This window comes from Nansenia antarctica (genome assembly GCF_963989245.1).
Source record: "Nansenia antarctica genome assembly, chromosome: 7".
NCBI lineage: Eukaryota > Metazoa > Chordata > Actinopteri > Argentiniformes > Microstomatidae > Nansenia > Nansenia antarctica.
Window position 1 is genome coordinate 59,263,787 of NC_137677.1, and position 17,743 is coordinate 59,281,529.

General features: G+C 42.2%; 1 protein-coding gene and 1 long non-coding RNA gene across 2 annotated transcripts; one reads left to right on the plus strand and one right to left on the minus strand.

The window, feature by feature from the left end:
- On the minus strand, window positions 1-977 carry LOC308161980. Its single transcript, XR_013937569.1, has 4 exons — window positions 873-977; window positions 721-773; window positions 129-200; window positions 1-38 (listed from the first exon to the last, which is right to left on the minus strand). It is a non-coding gene; the product is annotated as an uncharacterized lncRNA (long non-coding RNA).
- A 261-nt stretch (window positions 978-1,238) lies between these two features.
- On the plus strand, window positions 1,239-17,161 carry parp14rs3 (poly(ADP-ribose) polymerase family member 14-related sequence 3; the record flags this gene model as incomplete). Its single annotated transcript, XM_080536968.1, has 25 exons — window positions 1,239-1,410; window positions 2,365-2,430; window positions 2,992-3,234; window positions 3,435-3,668; window positions 3,826-5,897; window positions 6,129-6,237; window positions 6,439-6,543; window positions 6,643-6,705; window positions 6,867-7,043; window positions 9,093-9,277; window positions 9,396-9,411; window positions 9,578-9,682; window positions 10,148-10,210; window positions 10,722-10,898; window positions 11,096-11,268; window positions 11,520-11,532; window positions 11,569-11,607; window positions 11,708-11,827; window positions 11,933-11,995; window positions 12,209-12,385; window positions 12,590-12,769; window positions 13,988-14,656; window positions 14,867-15,030; window positions 15,208-15,382; window positions 16,866-17,161. The coding sequence occupies 25 exons, from the start codon at window positions 1,239-1,241 to the stop codon at window positions 17,159-17,161; spliced, it is 5,856 nt and encodes a 1,951-aa protein (XP_080393094.1).
- Window positions 17,162-17,743: the final 582 nt, after the last annotated feature.

Below are 17,743 nucleotides of genomic sequence, written 5' to 3' on the forward strand. Positions count from 1 at the left end.
AGCCTTGACTTTTTATCCTCTGCCTTCTCGAGTTTCAACTTTATAACAATTGTGGGAAAAAAGTTGACATATACAAAGACAAGCAATAAACAGGCAAACAGACAGTGTATGAGTAGATCTATCTATACCTTCCATGCCTCCAGGTCTCTCTTGGCCTCAGCAAGTTCCTCATCTTTCTCACGTCCGTTTAGCAGCTGTTTCTAAGAAGGATTAAACAATCACAGGGTAAAGCCATACATATTATGCGAGCATAGACCTAGTGGCCGACTGATCGTGAGCTTAGAATGATAAGGTTCTATCTCCGTTTAGAATGATAAGGTTCTATCTCCGTTTAGGGTAGTTCAGAGATATTGAGCGTCAAAGTTTTTACATTCCATTATGTTTTGTGAGATGGAACCTTTGTATTTTATTAATTACTAACTCAAAAACGTCAACATTTAAAAAAATAACACCACACAGGCATTAATAAACACCTAATGGATCAGATTATGTAAAAAAAACTCAATTTTGACAAAAATTGAGATAGAACCATATAATTCTAACGTCACGAAGTGTTAATTGAGTGAACAGCAGTGAGCGACTATATTAGTCAACACTGTGCAACTGTTTCCTCGTTCCATAAGTTGTCCAACAACAAATCATACAAGCAAATAGCCTAACTGGTGATTATTAACAACATGTCAATGTGAACATATATAATAACGATATGTTACGACTTACCATTCGATTCACTGCTGTACCGTCGACCAACTCAGCCATTATGGATCTGTGTCCTGGGTACAAGTGAAACAATTGCGATTGTCAATAACTTTACCACGCCGCTTAATATTGACGATCTTATCATGTTATAATACTATTACGTGTCAACTCACCCGGTCCAAACAATTGCATGCAGACCAATCTGAACGGCAAACCACCGTGAAATGAACCCTTTTGTCTGTTTATTACTTCAGTTCATGCTTTCTCAGAAGTCACATGGGTGGAGTGAATCAAAAGTGAAAGTAGTGTGCACAGCACAGGGAGGGATTTTCCAAACTCACAGACGGAATAAACAACAGAGTCAAGTAGGAACTTCTAGCTGTGGAATCATTGCAGCAGGAGTGTTGTTGGAGAGGGGTATCAACTATCAACTATCATCTCATCTCAATCAGACTCTGTGTTTGGAGATAGATCATAGCCTATTATCAATAGAACTCGAATCGGTCGAATTCATGTCGAGTTAACTGGGTTCAGACACGATGAGTGAACACACGCTGGTTCTGGAGGGCCTCCCCGACGACCTGGACCGGATCAGAGCCAAGCTGGACTTGTACTTCAGGAACAAACGGCGGTCTGGGGGAGAGATATCCCAAATACAGAGTTACCCAGGAGACAAGAGGAAGGCCTTGCTTGTTTACGTGGAAGATGCAGGTAATATAATACATTGTAATAATCTGAAGCCTATAGGCCTATACATACTGTATACAGTATATCTCAATTTAGACATGTTCACTATGGGGTGTACTCACTTTTGTTGCCAGCTGTTTAGACATTAACAGCTGTGTACTGAGTAATTTTCAATGGACAATAAATCTATACTGTGTTATTCAAGCAGCACACTGACTACTTTAAGTTATATCAAAGTTTCATTAAGATAGTGTTATCCCCTGAAAGGATATAACAGAATATTTGCAAACATCTAAAGGGTGTACTCACTTTTGAGATATACTGTATATAATATACACTGTCTGTACTCTGTATATAGTGTAAGGCTCTTCAGAGGGTGGTGAAAAAGGATACACCTTTATTATCTAGTGGTCTGTCTGTCATCCCTTTCCCAGGTCTACAGAAAGTGTTGTCAAAAGGAAATCACCAGGTTGATTTAAAGAAACCCTTTGGATTGATTGACCTTCAAGTGAAACTCCAGGAGTGTGTGGAGACAAAGGGGTTGAAGACAGTTAAACCACCTGTAGCACCTCGCCCAGATTTAGCAAAACGAACTCTCCTGGGGAAATCTGCACTCAGCATTGGAAAAAAGGTGAATATTTGTTTCCCACAAATATATCCATATCAGGTTTATTATTATTATTATTAGTAGTAGTGTATCATCATTATTAGATTATATGAAATTCAATCTAATGTTTATTTGTTTGTCATGCAGCATTCAGCCGCAGAACATCCAACAGGTAAAGTTGAAATGTATACAATGTATGTCTAAATCGATTAATTTCAATATAAAATAATTAATAATGATTATTATGTTGGTTTTTTCATTAGATCCAGTGAAGGATGAGGATATAAATGCAGACCCACTCACATTGCTTGTCAGCTCTACTTGTGAAGAGAAAGACATACTTCAATTGTATTTAGAACGGTTTTCCTCAGAGGAGGAAGTCAACCTGACTAGACATGGAAAAAGCAGCTGGATCCTCAAACTGTCCAATCAGTCAGGTACAGTTTGAATTCATGTTCAAGAAATGTAATCTATGTTCCTGTAATCTATGTTCCTACTTATGTAATGTATTGTTCAGAGGTTACATCTTGATGTGACTATCAATTGGCATGACTCATCTCACAACTGGGAATAGTGGTAATAAAGAAACACTTCCTGGTTACTGGAACACTAACTAAAGGCCAATGCACACAGCGTGCGATTTCTGTTGCGCGTCAACATTCCATTTTGAAGTTTGAATGGAAGTCTATGAGAACATCGCATCTCAACACACACGGCCCCGATTTTAATCGCACGGCGAATCGAATTGTCGCCGTGCGATTAAAATCGGGGCCGTGTGTGTTGAGATGCGATGTTCTCATAGACTTCCATTCAAACTTCAAAATGGAATGTTGACGCGCAACAGAAATCGCACGCTGTGTGCATTGGCCTTTAGGCTACCTTTTTAAATTATGATTTTAAACCGATGATATGATATTGGTTGTCATACGGACTGTTTATGGGCTAATGTTTTGACTTTGCTTGGCCATCACATCATGCCTTTGTGTATGTCCTCTCAGATGTAGAGAAAGTCCTAGCAAAGAAGGATCACAAGTATGGAATCTCTGTTGTGGTGTACAATGAAAACGTGATGGAGGCAGGGAAGATGGACCCCAGACGCTTCATCCTCACTGGGTTTTATGAGAGCTGCAGGTGCAACATTGTCTCTCTGTTCATTGACAGCTGTACCCAGGGGGCAGAGCATGCCTGGGAGACCCTGGATGATGGAGACAGTATAGTGGTCACCTTCAAACAAGACATTGGTGGGTTCACAGATACTCTACAAAAGGTTTCAGTGCCTTTTCCTTGTCCTTTTGCCCTTAGTAAATCGGAATCTTTATGTGAAGCTCTATGACTCTATTTGATGATCAACTATTGATTGTGTTTTATTCTATTATATTCTACTCTATTCTCCATAACTCCGCTCCATTCCGTTCTATTTATCAACCTCTGATGTACACAGATATAAAATCGTTCCTGAAGAAATGCTCCTACAAGAAATTCCAGGGGATGGAGATTAGGGCCTGTCATTTGGAGCTGACAGACTCAGTGCTCGTTCAAGGGGACATGGGCCAACTCAATGAGGATTCCCTCAATCTGTACTTCTCCAGCAAAAGAAGCAGAGGGGGAGGCATCAAGTCCATGATCTGGGTCACCAAGTTCAAAAGCATTGTCATCACCTTTGAAGACTGTCATGGTAGGCCATTTTAAATGTCATTATCCTCTAGCTGTTATGGTAATTGTAGTACTGTATCTATCTACAGTTCTGTATTCACATTCATCATTCATTATTTGAATAATGTTAACCCCTTGTTTTCTTTAGTGAATGATGTCCCCTGTTCCCTTCTTTCCAGTTGCACATAATGTGGCGGAACACAAGCACAATTTCGGCGGGGTGGACCTCATTGCCCAGCTGTTCTACTCTAGCCTGCAGAAGGCTTTGACAGGACAGACATTGCCTCTACCAGCCATCAACACTAACGTGGTCCTTCCTCTCAGCACGGAGCTCCTGGGCTTCATCAGCCACAACGAGGCACGTAAGAAGGAGTTCACATCTCAACTCTGCAAGGTCCATGCGAGCGTCTCCTTCAACATGGCCACGGATCCCCCTCAGATGGACCTGGAGATGAACATGGAGAAGGAGTCTGTGGGCATGCTGCGACTGGGCCCAGCGTGGGAGAGGAAGGCCAAGAGAGAGGCCATGGACCTGTTAAATAAATACAAAGAGGTCAAGTTGGATGCAGAGATGGAGGTTTGGGTAAGAATAGAGAGCGATTGCCTTGGGCTCAGCTCATCTGACGCCAGCATTTCCTACAAGAGTAGCAATGACAAGATAGTGGTGGTGGCGGTGCTGGACAAGGTGAAGACCATTGTGGAGCAGATTGAGAAGATGGTGAAGAAGGCCAATGATGAGTTGGAGACACAGAGGGACACTATAGAGAGAAAAATCCCACTGGTTTCCAAAGAAGAGCTCGATTTCATCTCTGACCTTGTCTCTGGCAAACTAGTGGACGTGGGGTTTTCCAAAGACGAGGAAAGCTTTATCATGTGTCTGAAGGGCTTGAAGGACAAGGTGAAAACAGCAGAAGGAGTCATTAAAGAAACCCAGGGAAATGTTGAGGCCAAAACACTTGATAAATCAGTGCTTCTGATGGGGTTCTTGATGTCTCTGGACCTGAAGAAATTTAAAAGGGACCACTTTGACCAGAACCACATATCAGCCACATGCATCCTTGGTGATGGCTCCCTCCAGATCCTAGCAAAGAAAGACGACCTCCAGAGAGCTGAAGACAAACTACATGAGGTCATTAAAGAGGACGCCATTGAGCTCACTGCAGAGCAAGCCAATGTGACCAAGGGGGAGCATTGGATGGATTTCTTCACCAAACTCAATGGCGACCTTGAATCCAGTCATAACAGTCAAAATGTCAGCATCTCGCTATCAGGGGGAAAGATTGGAGTATGTGGATTCTCCAGTGTGGTAGCAGATGTGTTGAGCAAGATAAAGGGTTACCTGGACAACAAGAAGCCAGAAACAGTAGATGTGTCTCTCAAATCAGTCCAGGAAGTAGAGTTTGTGGCCTCTTGTATGGACCTATCAGAGGACCCAGAACTCAAGGCCCTGGGCGGTACAATACTGCCATGCCAAACCCAAGGATCCCCCTGCCTGAAGGTCACAGCAGCCAGTGATAAGATCAAAGAGGCTGTAGATGCAGTGAATAAACGTATCTGTACAATTACAACAGGGAGGTATGTATACTCCAAAGCTGGGGAATCCAAAGTCCTGGAGAAGAACGAGGTGGCCATGGCCTTGAAAGCTAAGGCCAAGGATTTGAAATGTAAGCTTTACTTACTGCCAGTGGCTGCTAACTGTCTGCAACACACTTACGATATAGATCGGCTTGTCACTTTAACCGTTGCTCAGGGTAACATCTCCCAACATGCCTCAGATGCTCTGGTTTGCCCACTGAGCAGCACTGCCTTTGATAACCCAGTCGCACAGCAGTTCCTTCAGTTCGGAGGGCCTCAAATAAAAAATGTGATTTCCACATTCCAGAAAGAGAGACAGAGTTTAGTGGCAGGAGATGTGGTCTTGTCAAACCCCGGCACCCTCAGAGCCAAAAGCCTCATCTATGCAATGATCCCCACGTGGGGTAAGAGTTGCATCCCCCTGAACACTTTCTACCTGCAGGCTGCAGTCAAGCAGAGTTTGATAAAAGCAGACAACACACAGTGTGTCTCCATAGGGATGCCTACTCTGGGGTGTGGCACCTTTGGTTTTCCAGCCAAAGAGAGCTGTGAAGCAGTTATCAAGGGAATCCTTGGTTTGAATACTGATGGTACCAGTCAACACCTGAGGAACATATTTGTCATAGATTCCGATGCCAAGATTGTGGAGGAATTCCAGTCAGCCGTTGAAGGAATGGTAAGTAACCTCCTTCTGTAATTCCTATGGTCAACGTCAGGCTAAACGGGCTAAACTGGCTAAACTAGATGTTTGTTGTCAGACATTATACACCTTACTATGTCCGTGATTCACATTATTGTCAGACCTATTAATTGTTGTGAAGACGAAATGTGCATTGTGCAATGTGCAGCACTTTTTGTAATTAGGTCAAGTCTTCCTGTTTATACCTCCTCCTTCCCTTATGAGCAGGGTTACCATCGAACCACAGTGACAAAGACAGCACCAACCACTCCTCCTACAAACGCCACTCCTAATACACCTCCACTACCACCGGCTAAACCAGGGTCAGACCTCAAAGGTAATTTAAAGCCCCAGTCTGCAAGACTTCCAGTTATTTCAAATCATGAAATGTACTAATGGTTGAACTGTGTTAACCTTATAAGAAACAAAACACTAAGGACCTATTAATCCATTGTTTATATTTTTCCACTATAATAACCTGTGTTTTAGCATCGCTATACTTTTAAGTACAGTATAATACCTTTTCCTTTGTCAATAGTAACTATTGGGGGAGTCTCTGTGATCCTGAAGAAGGGAGACATCACCAAAGAGACCGTGGATGTCATAGTGAATTCTAACAACAGTGATCTAAATCTGAACTCTGGTAAGTGTCTGATTCACTCAGGATGTGGGCATGGACATTTTTGTGGTGAACCTCAATGATGAACTGTATATGTGTAACTTATCACAACCTCTTTGACAGGTGTATCTGGAGCCATCCTGAAAGCAGCTGGGCAATCTGTAGTGGACGAATGCAAAACACTGGGTATGGATATGTTTGAGAGGACCAAGTTGTATCATAAAACTAGAAAGTAAAGATAAAGTCATCCAACTTTCAGAAGTCATACAACTAACATGATATCATTGTTGCCCCATCTATCATAATATCTTAAATATACCCCTTCTGAATGCAATTTGCTTCCACAGGTACCCAGAAAGCTGATGGTGTAGTGCTTACTGGTGGTGGAAACCTAAAATGTAAACACATCGCTCAGATGGTCGGACCAAAGACCGCTGCTGATATCACTGCCTCTATAGAGAAGGCCCTTCAGCTGTGTGAGAGTAAGAAAGCAGCCACGGTGTCCATCCCCACTATTGGCACAGGTAAGATGACAACATAATTATTTATTTATTTTTAACACAAAATACAATGACGCAAACAAAACCCCAAAAACACATTGTCTCTCGCTGAGACAATCTCCCGCACCTAAACCCACTACCATAGTATGTCAGTACTACGTGTGGAAGTGTGACTGTGAATAAGAAAAACTTATCTCAAACCAAAACTTCCAAGTAAAATAAATAAATAAACTACTGGGTTATTGCTACAAATCCACTTTTAATTATACCTGGGGTTTATTATTAATAGCGTAGATTTCCATTTTTCTTTACATCTTGACTGTTATAGTCTAAAGCCCAATGCACACGGGCGTGCGATTTTGTCGCACGACAACATTCGATTCTCAATTCTTTGAATTATTTCAATTGGTGTGAATGGAGAATCGAATGTTGTCATGCGATAATTTCGCATCGCACGCCGTGTGCATTGTCTCATTCAAAACAATGGAATCGAATTCGGCGGTGCGACAAAATCGGGGCCGTGTGCATTGGGCTTAAGCCTGTATGTCATCAGCTCTGTTGCATAAACTTTTGTAAGAACCAGTCCTGTGTATTGGTGCGCTGTTTGAAGCTAAATCTTTTTCGCCATAACTATTAAAGTTTGGAGCATATAGATTGTAGATCTCAAGTCTTTAAATATTGCGGTATTTCACTAGAGTGATTCCCAATGCGGAAAAAACGTTTGTATAATAGATGTCCCAATTTTTTTTTTTTAAGTTTGGGTTATTACCATGTCTGGACATTATAACATGTTATGGTCCAGTTTTGGACATTACCATAAAATAGGAACATTATTTACTACCTGTTCACCGTATACTCTCTAACACATTAATAATTTAATAAATTAATAAGATGGTCAATATGAACTTCTAAAGCAAAACTTCTTTTTTTTTTTACGTAACCCATTGCTGTCCCAGATACAATTGCCTTTGTACCAAGGAACATTTCCTTGATCGGCCATATCATTTCCAGGTTCATCTTGCAAGGTAAGCGACCAGGAATCCATCAAGGCTGCTGGTAGCCTTGCAGTTAGAGTGGCCGACCAGTAACCATGAGGTTGCAAGTTCTATCCTTGGTGCCCATGAGAGGGAGTGACCCGGATGTGAGCCAGTGACTGGAGGGTTGCTGGCATAATGCCATTAGCTCACGCTTATATCCAAAGTGACTTACATTCAGTGAGTGCATACATTTTTCAGTATATATGGTCCCAGTGGGAATCCACAACATAAGCATTATCAGCACCATGCTCTACCAACTAAGCCACAGAGGACCACAATGATGGCAATGGCAAGTGACTTCCACTGCCCGATGTGTCCTTGAGCAAGGCACTTAACCCCCAATTACTGAACTGCGGTGGACCCTGTGCATGGTGCTGTGTGTGTGTGTGTGTGTGTGTGTGTGTGTGTGTGTGTATATGTGTGTGTGTGTGTGTGGGTGTGTGTGTGGGTGTGTGTGTATGCATGCATGCATGCATGTATGTAACAAACTATGTGTGTGTATCTCATGGGGGGATATGCAAAAGAGATATTCATGGGTAATAAAACAGTTGTATTGTATAGAACTATGCAGCTCTTGAAGAAAAGAGGTGGACTGGGGTTCCCCAACCTAAAGCCGTATTATTGGGCAGCTCAATTGCGAGCAACAGCAGTCTGGTTACACAAACAACACAAATAGCAGGTGGCTCAACATGAAAAAACCCAGAAATATCAGTACACGCCGCAATTCCATTCCAGGGAGGTAAAATACAGGTCAGCTGTAATGAAATACCTTTAATGACATTGAATGTCTGGAAGGGTATACAGAGACCGTTTAATCTACATCAGGATAAGCCTATCCTTACAAGTATCGGGGAGATCAAGGATTTTAATCCAGCCATGGGAGACGCAGAGTTAAAACATTGGTTGTCTTTTAATTCACTCTTTGTTCATCAATTCATTTACGTAAGATGATCATTGAACCAGAATTCAAATTATTAGATGACAGTTGTATTAAAATCATCTTGAATGGCATCATTGTTATTGTGTTTTGCTGTAGGGCGAGGTGGCATTGAGCCCAAACACTCCATCCAGGCCATACTGAAAGGACTTGAGAACCATACTTCACAGAGAGTATCATCTAGCATCAAATTCATCTTCATAGTAGCTTTCGAGCAGAAGGTCTTTGACTCCATGCAGGATTATTTCAGCAAGAAGAACCGGGGGCCACAGCAGACAAAGCAGGTATATTATTATATACCTATTACTAATTACCTATATTGAACTAATTAAATGTATCTCTCTTTCTGTTTGTACTGTATGTTCAGTGGATATGTGTGAACTTATCTATTTATTTGTTTAGGCAAAGGCATCTCCAAGTAAGCCTACTCTGTCCAGTTGTCCCCCAAATCAAGGTTTGATTTGTCTTTGCTGCTCTCAAAAAGTCTTATTTCAAGATTTACAATGTGTAATAGTGATCATAGTAGTATATAATAGTATATCAACTTGCTAAGTGTGTGCTTTTTTGCCCTTCCGCTACCCTAGTCATGATCAATGGTGTCAGCATTGAAGTGAGGAAAGGTGACATCACTCTAGAGACTGGGAGAGGCATTGTGAACACCACCAACACTCAGATCGACTTAAAAGGAGGTCTGTATGTTATGTCTGTATGTGACAGCAGCTGGTTAAAGCGGGAACAAGTCGGCAACCAATCAAAATGTTCAGACTTTTATTCAGAAAAATGTCAATGACAATGTCAATGACATACCCGCTAGTCAAGCCAAAATATTGCAATGCAATGGATTCAGTGAATATTCCCCACTACTACCTAGTTAACTATAAATATAAATATAATAAAATGTTTCTGAATAAAAGTCTGAACATTTGGTCGGTTGCCAACTTCACCAGCTGCTGTCACACATTGTGCCCCGTACCCACACACTCTCATAGCACCTAAGCAACGATTGTTTCCTCTTTCGGAGCATAAACTGTATCACAGGTATTTTCTCAATGAAGTTACAGTACACTGTATCTACCTATGGAATTCTGCGTAACAGAAAAAAAAGTGTGTTTCAGTGTTTTAATCATTAGAACATCACAAGTGTTTTTTTTCAGGAGTTAGTGGTGCTATCTTCAGAGCAGCTGGGAGTGCTGTCGAGCAGGAGTGCCAAAGCGTCGGTGAGTGTGTCTATTAGAAATGTCTTTTTCTAGGTGAGTATGTCATAACCATTTAGTCTGGGTCTAACCTAATGTGTATTTGTCATAGAGATTATGTCGTAAGGTTATATATATATAACGGTATATAATTGTTCTACTGTTATTAAACTGGGATGTACATATGATAAGATATTTCTCTGTCTAAGTCCATGGTGCATGTCGTCTGAGCTGGGTGGTCAGAGTCAGGCTGGAGGATGTTAAATCCTACTGTGTATAAGGTTTCAGATGTCTATTAAGTCTATCTTTACTTTATATTTGTATTTTTTATTTATTTTAGTCTATTATTCAATTGTCACTTTATTTTGTGGTTGTTGTTCTATCCATCTAGCTATATCTATCTATCACCATCTCTCTCTCTCTGTCTTGTTTCAGTATAACTGTGTTTGTGCTGTTTACTTTAGCGTGTTTCAATCTAACCCTGTGTGTGTGTGTGTGTGTGTGTGTGTGTGTGTGTGTTGTCCCTTGTGCGAAGGCCCTCTGAAGGGAAATGACCCAGCAGTGACCAGCGGCGGGGCCCTGCAGTGTGACTTCATCATCCACATGCTTGGGCCCCATTCTGTTGCGGACGCTACGCTGCGGGTGACCAAGGTGCTGCAGTGCTGCGAAGACAAACAGATCACCACCGTGTCATTTCCTGCTGTGGGCACTGGTAGGCAATGAATGCTGCCGACCCCCTCACTCAATATTGTCCTTATCTTTGATCATTTCTGAAACCACAGCTCTCGGGGTTACCTCCTTACTAGGGGTGGGCATCGACGATCGATAATTGATCGATAAGGATCTTGGTCGATCACAAAATATAACATTTGGTCGATCCACCCCTACTCCTTACCTCTTGTGTAACAGGTGGCGGTGGTCTAAAAGGCACTGAGTCTGTTGGGGCCATACTCCAGGGCATCGAAGACCATCTATCCCAGTCAACCTCCACAGTGCTTCAACTGATCTGTATGGTCATTGACCAGGACGGCATCCTGCAGGAGTTTCAGCAGGGACTCAACCAGTGGAAATCAAGCCACGTGGTATGTTTTGGGAAACATGAATGTGAACATATGAACATGCATGTATTATGATATATGAACAGCCCTCCCCTTACTGCTGAAATGTGATCAGCATGATGTCACTACTCATGTTGTCATAGAAACCTCTTGGATGTGGATGGACAGTATGATGCTATTACTATTCATTTTGGGGTCACTAATATGCCACCAGTCAAAATGTTCTACAATACTGCTAATATTTTTAACAACACATCCCATGTACTCTAATCCAGGATGAAGACACTAGTGAAGATGATGATGATGATGATGATGATGATGATGACAGTGATGAGGAAGAGGATGACACCAGCAGTCAGACAGGTCAGTCCAATTCCGGTTCATCACATAGTGTCGACATCCTGCCTGAAACACATCTAGATACTAACACTGCTTCTGTCGTCTGTGACCCTTCTTTACCCAGCGAATGCCATTGAAGCATTGATTGGGACGGTGAAAATCAAGGTGCTATGTGGTGACATCACCCAGGAGAAAACAGACGCCATCGTCAGTAGCACCAACACTACGCTCAACCTCAACTCTGGTAAGCTAACCTGGTAAACATACACGACATGTAGAGCATCCCTCTGGTTAATAAAACGTTGCTGTAGAGAAATCCGAATAACATTGTTGTTCACTGTGAATGCAGGTGTGTCAGGGGCCGTCCTTAAAGCAGCTGGGCAGACTGTCGTGGACGAGTGCAAAGCTCTGGGTAAGAGTTTAAATGGTCCTCTGGAATTTGACCATTCCCACAGGCACAGTAAATAGGGGATCATTGAAAAGAAAGTTGGGTTATTTTGTGTTATTGTGACGTTACCTGGGGGGTATTCCATCAACATCGCTTAAGGAAAATCCAGGCTTATTTTTGATAAGTCTTGCGAGATTTATACCCCCCCTGTGCTATTGCATGTATGCCTAACCCCAGGGACACAACCCAACGATGGCATTGTCATCACCAAACCTGGGAATCTCCCCACCAAACACATCATCCACATGGTGGGCCAGACCAAGGAGAAGGACATCACCAGCTCCATGCTTCGAGTCCTACAGATGTGTGAAGACAAGAAGATTCAGTCTGTCTCTTTCCCAGCGCTTGGAACAGGTACAGTAGGCACAGGGAGATGAGCCTGTCCTCGGCCCCCACCAACTTAACAAGCAAAATCATTTTTGAAAATACCACAGTGACATGCATACCACGTCGATGACATGCATGTATTTAGAGAAACAGATACACTTGACACCAAAGACACAAATATTTATTTCAGATCAAAGCTGCAATGTGTTTTGCCTTTCGTTTCATGAACAGGTGCTGGAAGCCTAGGGGCAGTGCAGGTGGGGAATGCAATGATGGCAGCGATAGAAAGCTTAATGATAAGCATCCAAAAGCCGTCACTTACAGCTATTCACATTGTCATATTCCAAATCAAGATGATGAAGGACTTTGAGGAAGTCCTGAAGAAATACAAGAAGGTGACCCCCAGGCCTGGTATGTACAAGGGATCATTCTGCAACCAGTCATTCTACAAACCAACCTATAATGCATTACAGTTTAATCATAGGGCTTCTTAAAAACATTTTCATTTCATTCACCTAAACCCAAATCTACAGTTTAACTATGGAGGGGGCAGCCCAATCTCAATCTCTAAAGCATACTCTAGTCTATGGAGGTTTCCTCTTACTACTACAAACAGCTTGTGACGTTATGAATGAATGAATGAATGAATGAATGAATGAATGAATGAATGGTCTTTATTGTCATTGCTATAGTACAGGTACCAAACAATGAAATTTGGGAGGGGTGGCTCCCCTGGTGCTAGGAAAGAAAAAAAAAACTAAAAGAAACAAGAAGGGAAAGGAGCTGGTTTACATAAATAAAGGCTATGTACACTATCCACTATACTATACTGTACAGATAAGACGACTAGGGTTGTCATATTGCACATAGTGTTATTGCACATTCATTTAAAGTGTCGCAGTTTGCAGGCTTGAAATGTACACATTTGTGCCTCAGCACTACACCTGATTTTTTCAATCCAGCAGCTGCCATCAATCTGTCCAGACTGTCCAGGGCCCAGAACCTAGGTCACAGAACCTGTGTTCAGGGCCTGGATGGCCCTGGGGTAGAAGCTGTGCTTCAGTCTGTTTGTCCTTGCGGCCATGGTCCTGTACCGCCTTTTCGAGGGCAGCCGGGCAAAGTGTTCATACCCAGGGTGGGTTGGGTCTCTGGAGATCTTGGAGGCCTTCCTGAGACAGCGTGTGTTGTACAGCTCTTCCAGAGAGGGGAGGGGGGCGCCGGTGATCTTCTGGGCTGTTCTCACGACTCTCTGTAGCGCATTTCTCTCCGCGGTTGTGCAGCTGGAGAACCAGAATTATTCAGAATTAGTTAGAATTAGAAGGTTCTCCATTTTTGTCAAAATTTAGTTTTTTACATAATCTGATCCATTAGGTGTTTATTAATTCCTGTGTGGTGTTGTTTTTCAAATGTTTACATTTTTGAGTTAGTAATTGATAAAATACAAAGGTTCCATCTCACAAAACCTAATGGAATGTAAAAACTTTGACGCTCAATATCTCTGAACTACCCTAAACGGAGATAGAACCGTATCATTCTAAGCTCACGAGCTGTTAAGAGCTTCACCCACAAACAAGATAGTTGTCGATCCATATCGCCTATACCTAACCACTGCTGTATTCACTCTCACAGGACTCTTAAAACTTTCCAAACACTTCAGAACAACCAGCCCAACTCAGCCCGGGCCTACTAAACCAACTCAGGCCACCCCCTCCAAACCTCCCCTATGTCTGGCCAGTGCCACAGCGGCCGTGACCTTCCCTACCATGGAGGCTGTGGTGTATGGTTCCTCAGACGCCAGCCTGGACCAGGTGAAGAAGCTCCTGGACCAGCTGGTGTCTGAGGAGTGCACCAGCAAGGACCTGACCTCCAGCCACTTCCCTTTGCTCCTGGAGGCAGAGAAGGAGGCCATCGTGGCCCTATGCAAGAAACACCAAGTCTGTGTCCTGGTGGCCACCCTGGACAAGGTGACCATCTCAGGGAAGAGGGATGACGTGTTAGCCACCGAGCTCCAGATCAGAAGCTTCTTGCAGACGGCGAGGGACAGGGAGAGCCGGGAGGACCACGAGACGAGGCTGAGGGAAGTGGTGCGTTGGGAGACGGGGCAGGGGGAGGCCTGGGTAGAGCTGGACTCCAGCCTCAGCTACGACCTGGAGGAGGTATTCCGGAAGAAACAGCAAAGTTACGTCTACAACCACCAGGGGGAGACATATACTGTGGATGTGAAGGACATGCAGCAGACGGATAAGAAAGGCACCATCACCAGGGTCAAAAGAACCATTCGGGCTGATTCTAACACAGGTACAATCATGGAGAGATCTACTCACACTCTTGAGGTGTATTGTATGTTTATGTTATTTGACATCACTTTATAGTATTTCAGTAAACATTAGTTGATATAATTTGTTTAGTAATTTGACAAAACAGTTCAATACTTTTGATAATTTCCCTCTTATCAAACAAAGGACACTGCTATATATTGCTAAATGTCTCTTTGCTGGACTTTTTCAGCTGTTATTCAGCTTCCACCAAGCTGGACCAGAATGGATTCCAGGGATCTGGACATTGTTGCTCTCGCCGCGACTTCAATGGAGTACAAGAACATTGAGAAGGAATTTGTTAAAACCTGCAAACACCCAAACTCTCCCACACCTCCCACAATTAACGTGGTCACGGTAAAATAACTTTCCGGAATACAGTACATTGTTAGTTATTAATAAAATATGTGACGGTCAGTCTTGAGATTGTAGGTTAAGAAAATAAAACCAAGAGCGTTAAGTTTTTCCAACATGTTTCTAAACAAAGAAATGAGATGCTTGTTCCACTGACAAGGCTTGGCTTTATCTCTATAGATCCAGAGGATTCAGAGCAAAGACCAGTGGCAGAGGTATGCTGTGAGGAAGCAGGCGTTGGATAAGAAGTATCCCAAAGACAAGAACGAGATGAACCTTTACCACGGCACCACCCCTGAGATCTGCCAGAAGATCAACACCTATGGCTTCAACAGAAGCTTCTGTGGGAGGAATGGTATGGAACTATGTTGTCTCCTGCACAGTGATGCCGGTAACGCGATACTAAGTAACGCGTTACTCTAATCTGATTACTTTTCCCAGTAACGAGTATTCTAACGCGATACTATTTCCAAATCAGTAATCGGATTAAAGTTACTTATTCAAGTGGCTGTGCGTTACTATTGCGTTACTACCTCATAACTTAGGCTAAATGCAGTATTTCTTTGTAATGTTCGATAGTAAACAAACATTTCTCGCGTCTTGGGGAGTGACGTCAGTGCTCACGTTTTCAACACGAGGTTACTATGGAAGGCCATGCCCGCAAAAAACGGCTCTCGACTATCGCGAGATTGCAGCAGAATCGCTCACGTGTATCACCACGCTGATTGCACAGTGTAAACAGAAGCGTAGCCTACACAATGGAGCGAGAACAGAGATATGCGTTAAATAGCTGGAAATATAAGGATTATTTTGAGTTTGTGTCAGCAAAGGATGACAAGAACATAAATGTTGATCATTGATAAACTCAGACTCACCCAGTTTAGGATTAGGATTATATTAGGATCATATCTGAATGGTCAGGGTAGGTTTTAGGTTTTGTGAAACCACTCCTTGCTAGTTACTGTTAAATAAAGATTATATTTATTTTATTGTTTAAAAACAAGTATTTATGTTGGGTGAGGCAAAGAAAGACTCTTTATTTTGTTGTTTTAAGTTATTGTTTAAAGTTTAATTATGTAATTTAAGTTACTGTTCAAATAAAGTGAGTTTTGGCAAAACCAGTTTTCATTTTTATGTTGCGGGGGGGGGGGGGGCGGGTGCCTAGGCAGCTGCCAATAGTAACTAAAAAAGTAACTAGTAATCTAACTTAGTTACTTTTAAAATCAAGTAATCAGTAAAGTAACTAGATTACTTTTTAAAGGAGTAATCAGTAATCAGAATACTTTTTCTAAGTAACTGTGGCAACACTGCTCCTGCACTCTCAGATGCAGTAACTCATTCAGAGTACTTCAGCGTAATCTAATACTGTAACGTTTCAAACCAATCAATGTTTTTTGCTTTTATAATTATTAAATTCCCTGAATTTAAAACTGTATCTTTGCACGCAATCAAATTTCAGGACCCTCCTTTCATGACTTTTCCTAGATATGTGCGTTCTACCACCCAGTATCCTTACATTTTACAAAATCACTTCAGGATAAGATAATAATAATAATAATAATAATATTATAATAACTTTTTATTTGTATAGCGCTTTTCCTGCAAACGTTGCAGCTCACAGTGCTCAAGATAGTATAAAGCTGTTTTGCAGTTTTTCTGTGTAGGAGGCAGGCAAAAAAAAAAGAAGTGATCTCTAGTGATCTCTGTGTGTAAATAGCAGATTTACATTCTGAAAAGGGCCCCCCAAGACGGCTCTACTAGTAGGTAAAATAGGCACGGCTGTTACTGTAGTGTTAACTGTATTGAACTCAATTGAATATGTTTGGTTATTCTCTCAGCTACTGTGCATGGCGAAGGAACCTACTTTGCCAAAGAGACTTGGTACTCCTGCCAGGACGCCTACTCCAACCCAGATGCCAGTGGGCTGAAGTACATGTACCGAGCCAAGGTCCTGGTGGGTAAACCCTGTAAAGGGAGAGATGGTATGAAGGAGCCGGACCCCCTGGACCCCAGTAAACCCAGTGCTGGCCTGTATGACTGTGCCGTGGATAACCCCCAGCAGCCGTTCATCTATGTAGTGTTCTGTGATGCAGGCGCCTACCCCGACTACCTCATCAGCTTCAAGACAACATGAGGGATGTAAATCAGATCTTATCATATCAATGTTAGATCACAGAAACAGCAATGCAGTGACTGTATGACAATGCTGGAGACTAATCTGTAACTGTGACAAGCAGACATACCGGTAATGCCTTAAAACACATAATAACTTTAATTTCTATAGCGCCTTTCAAACAGCCCAATAGAAACATACTGTTCTGTTTTCTTATTTTAGCGTGTTCATACTGTTCTGTTAAAAAAGCAATATAGCAAACAAAAGCTGTGATGACTTAGTTTCCAGGTAATACTTATGGTATGTTTTTTTTAGGATATCATGAGAAAATCATCCTTCACTTATCCAATGTCAAAGTTAGATTATAGAAATACTAAAACTATGTGCCTTGGCTCTTGTATCTACTCGGGACATTGCACTGCCAATATATGTGTGCTGTACCTCACAATGTACTATACAAACACTGACACTGATCTGAAGCAATAAAATACCTGTGATTGAATTGTTTGACTCAATGTTACATCCCAGTCAAATATCTGCTCTCACCTTTGTGCTCCCTTTTCTCAATTTTCTGAAGTAGGGAAAATGACTTCCTATTAGTAA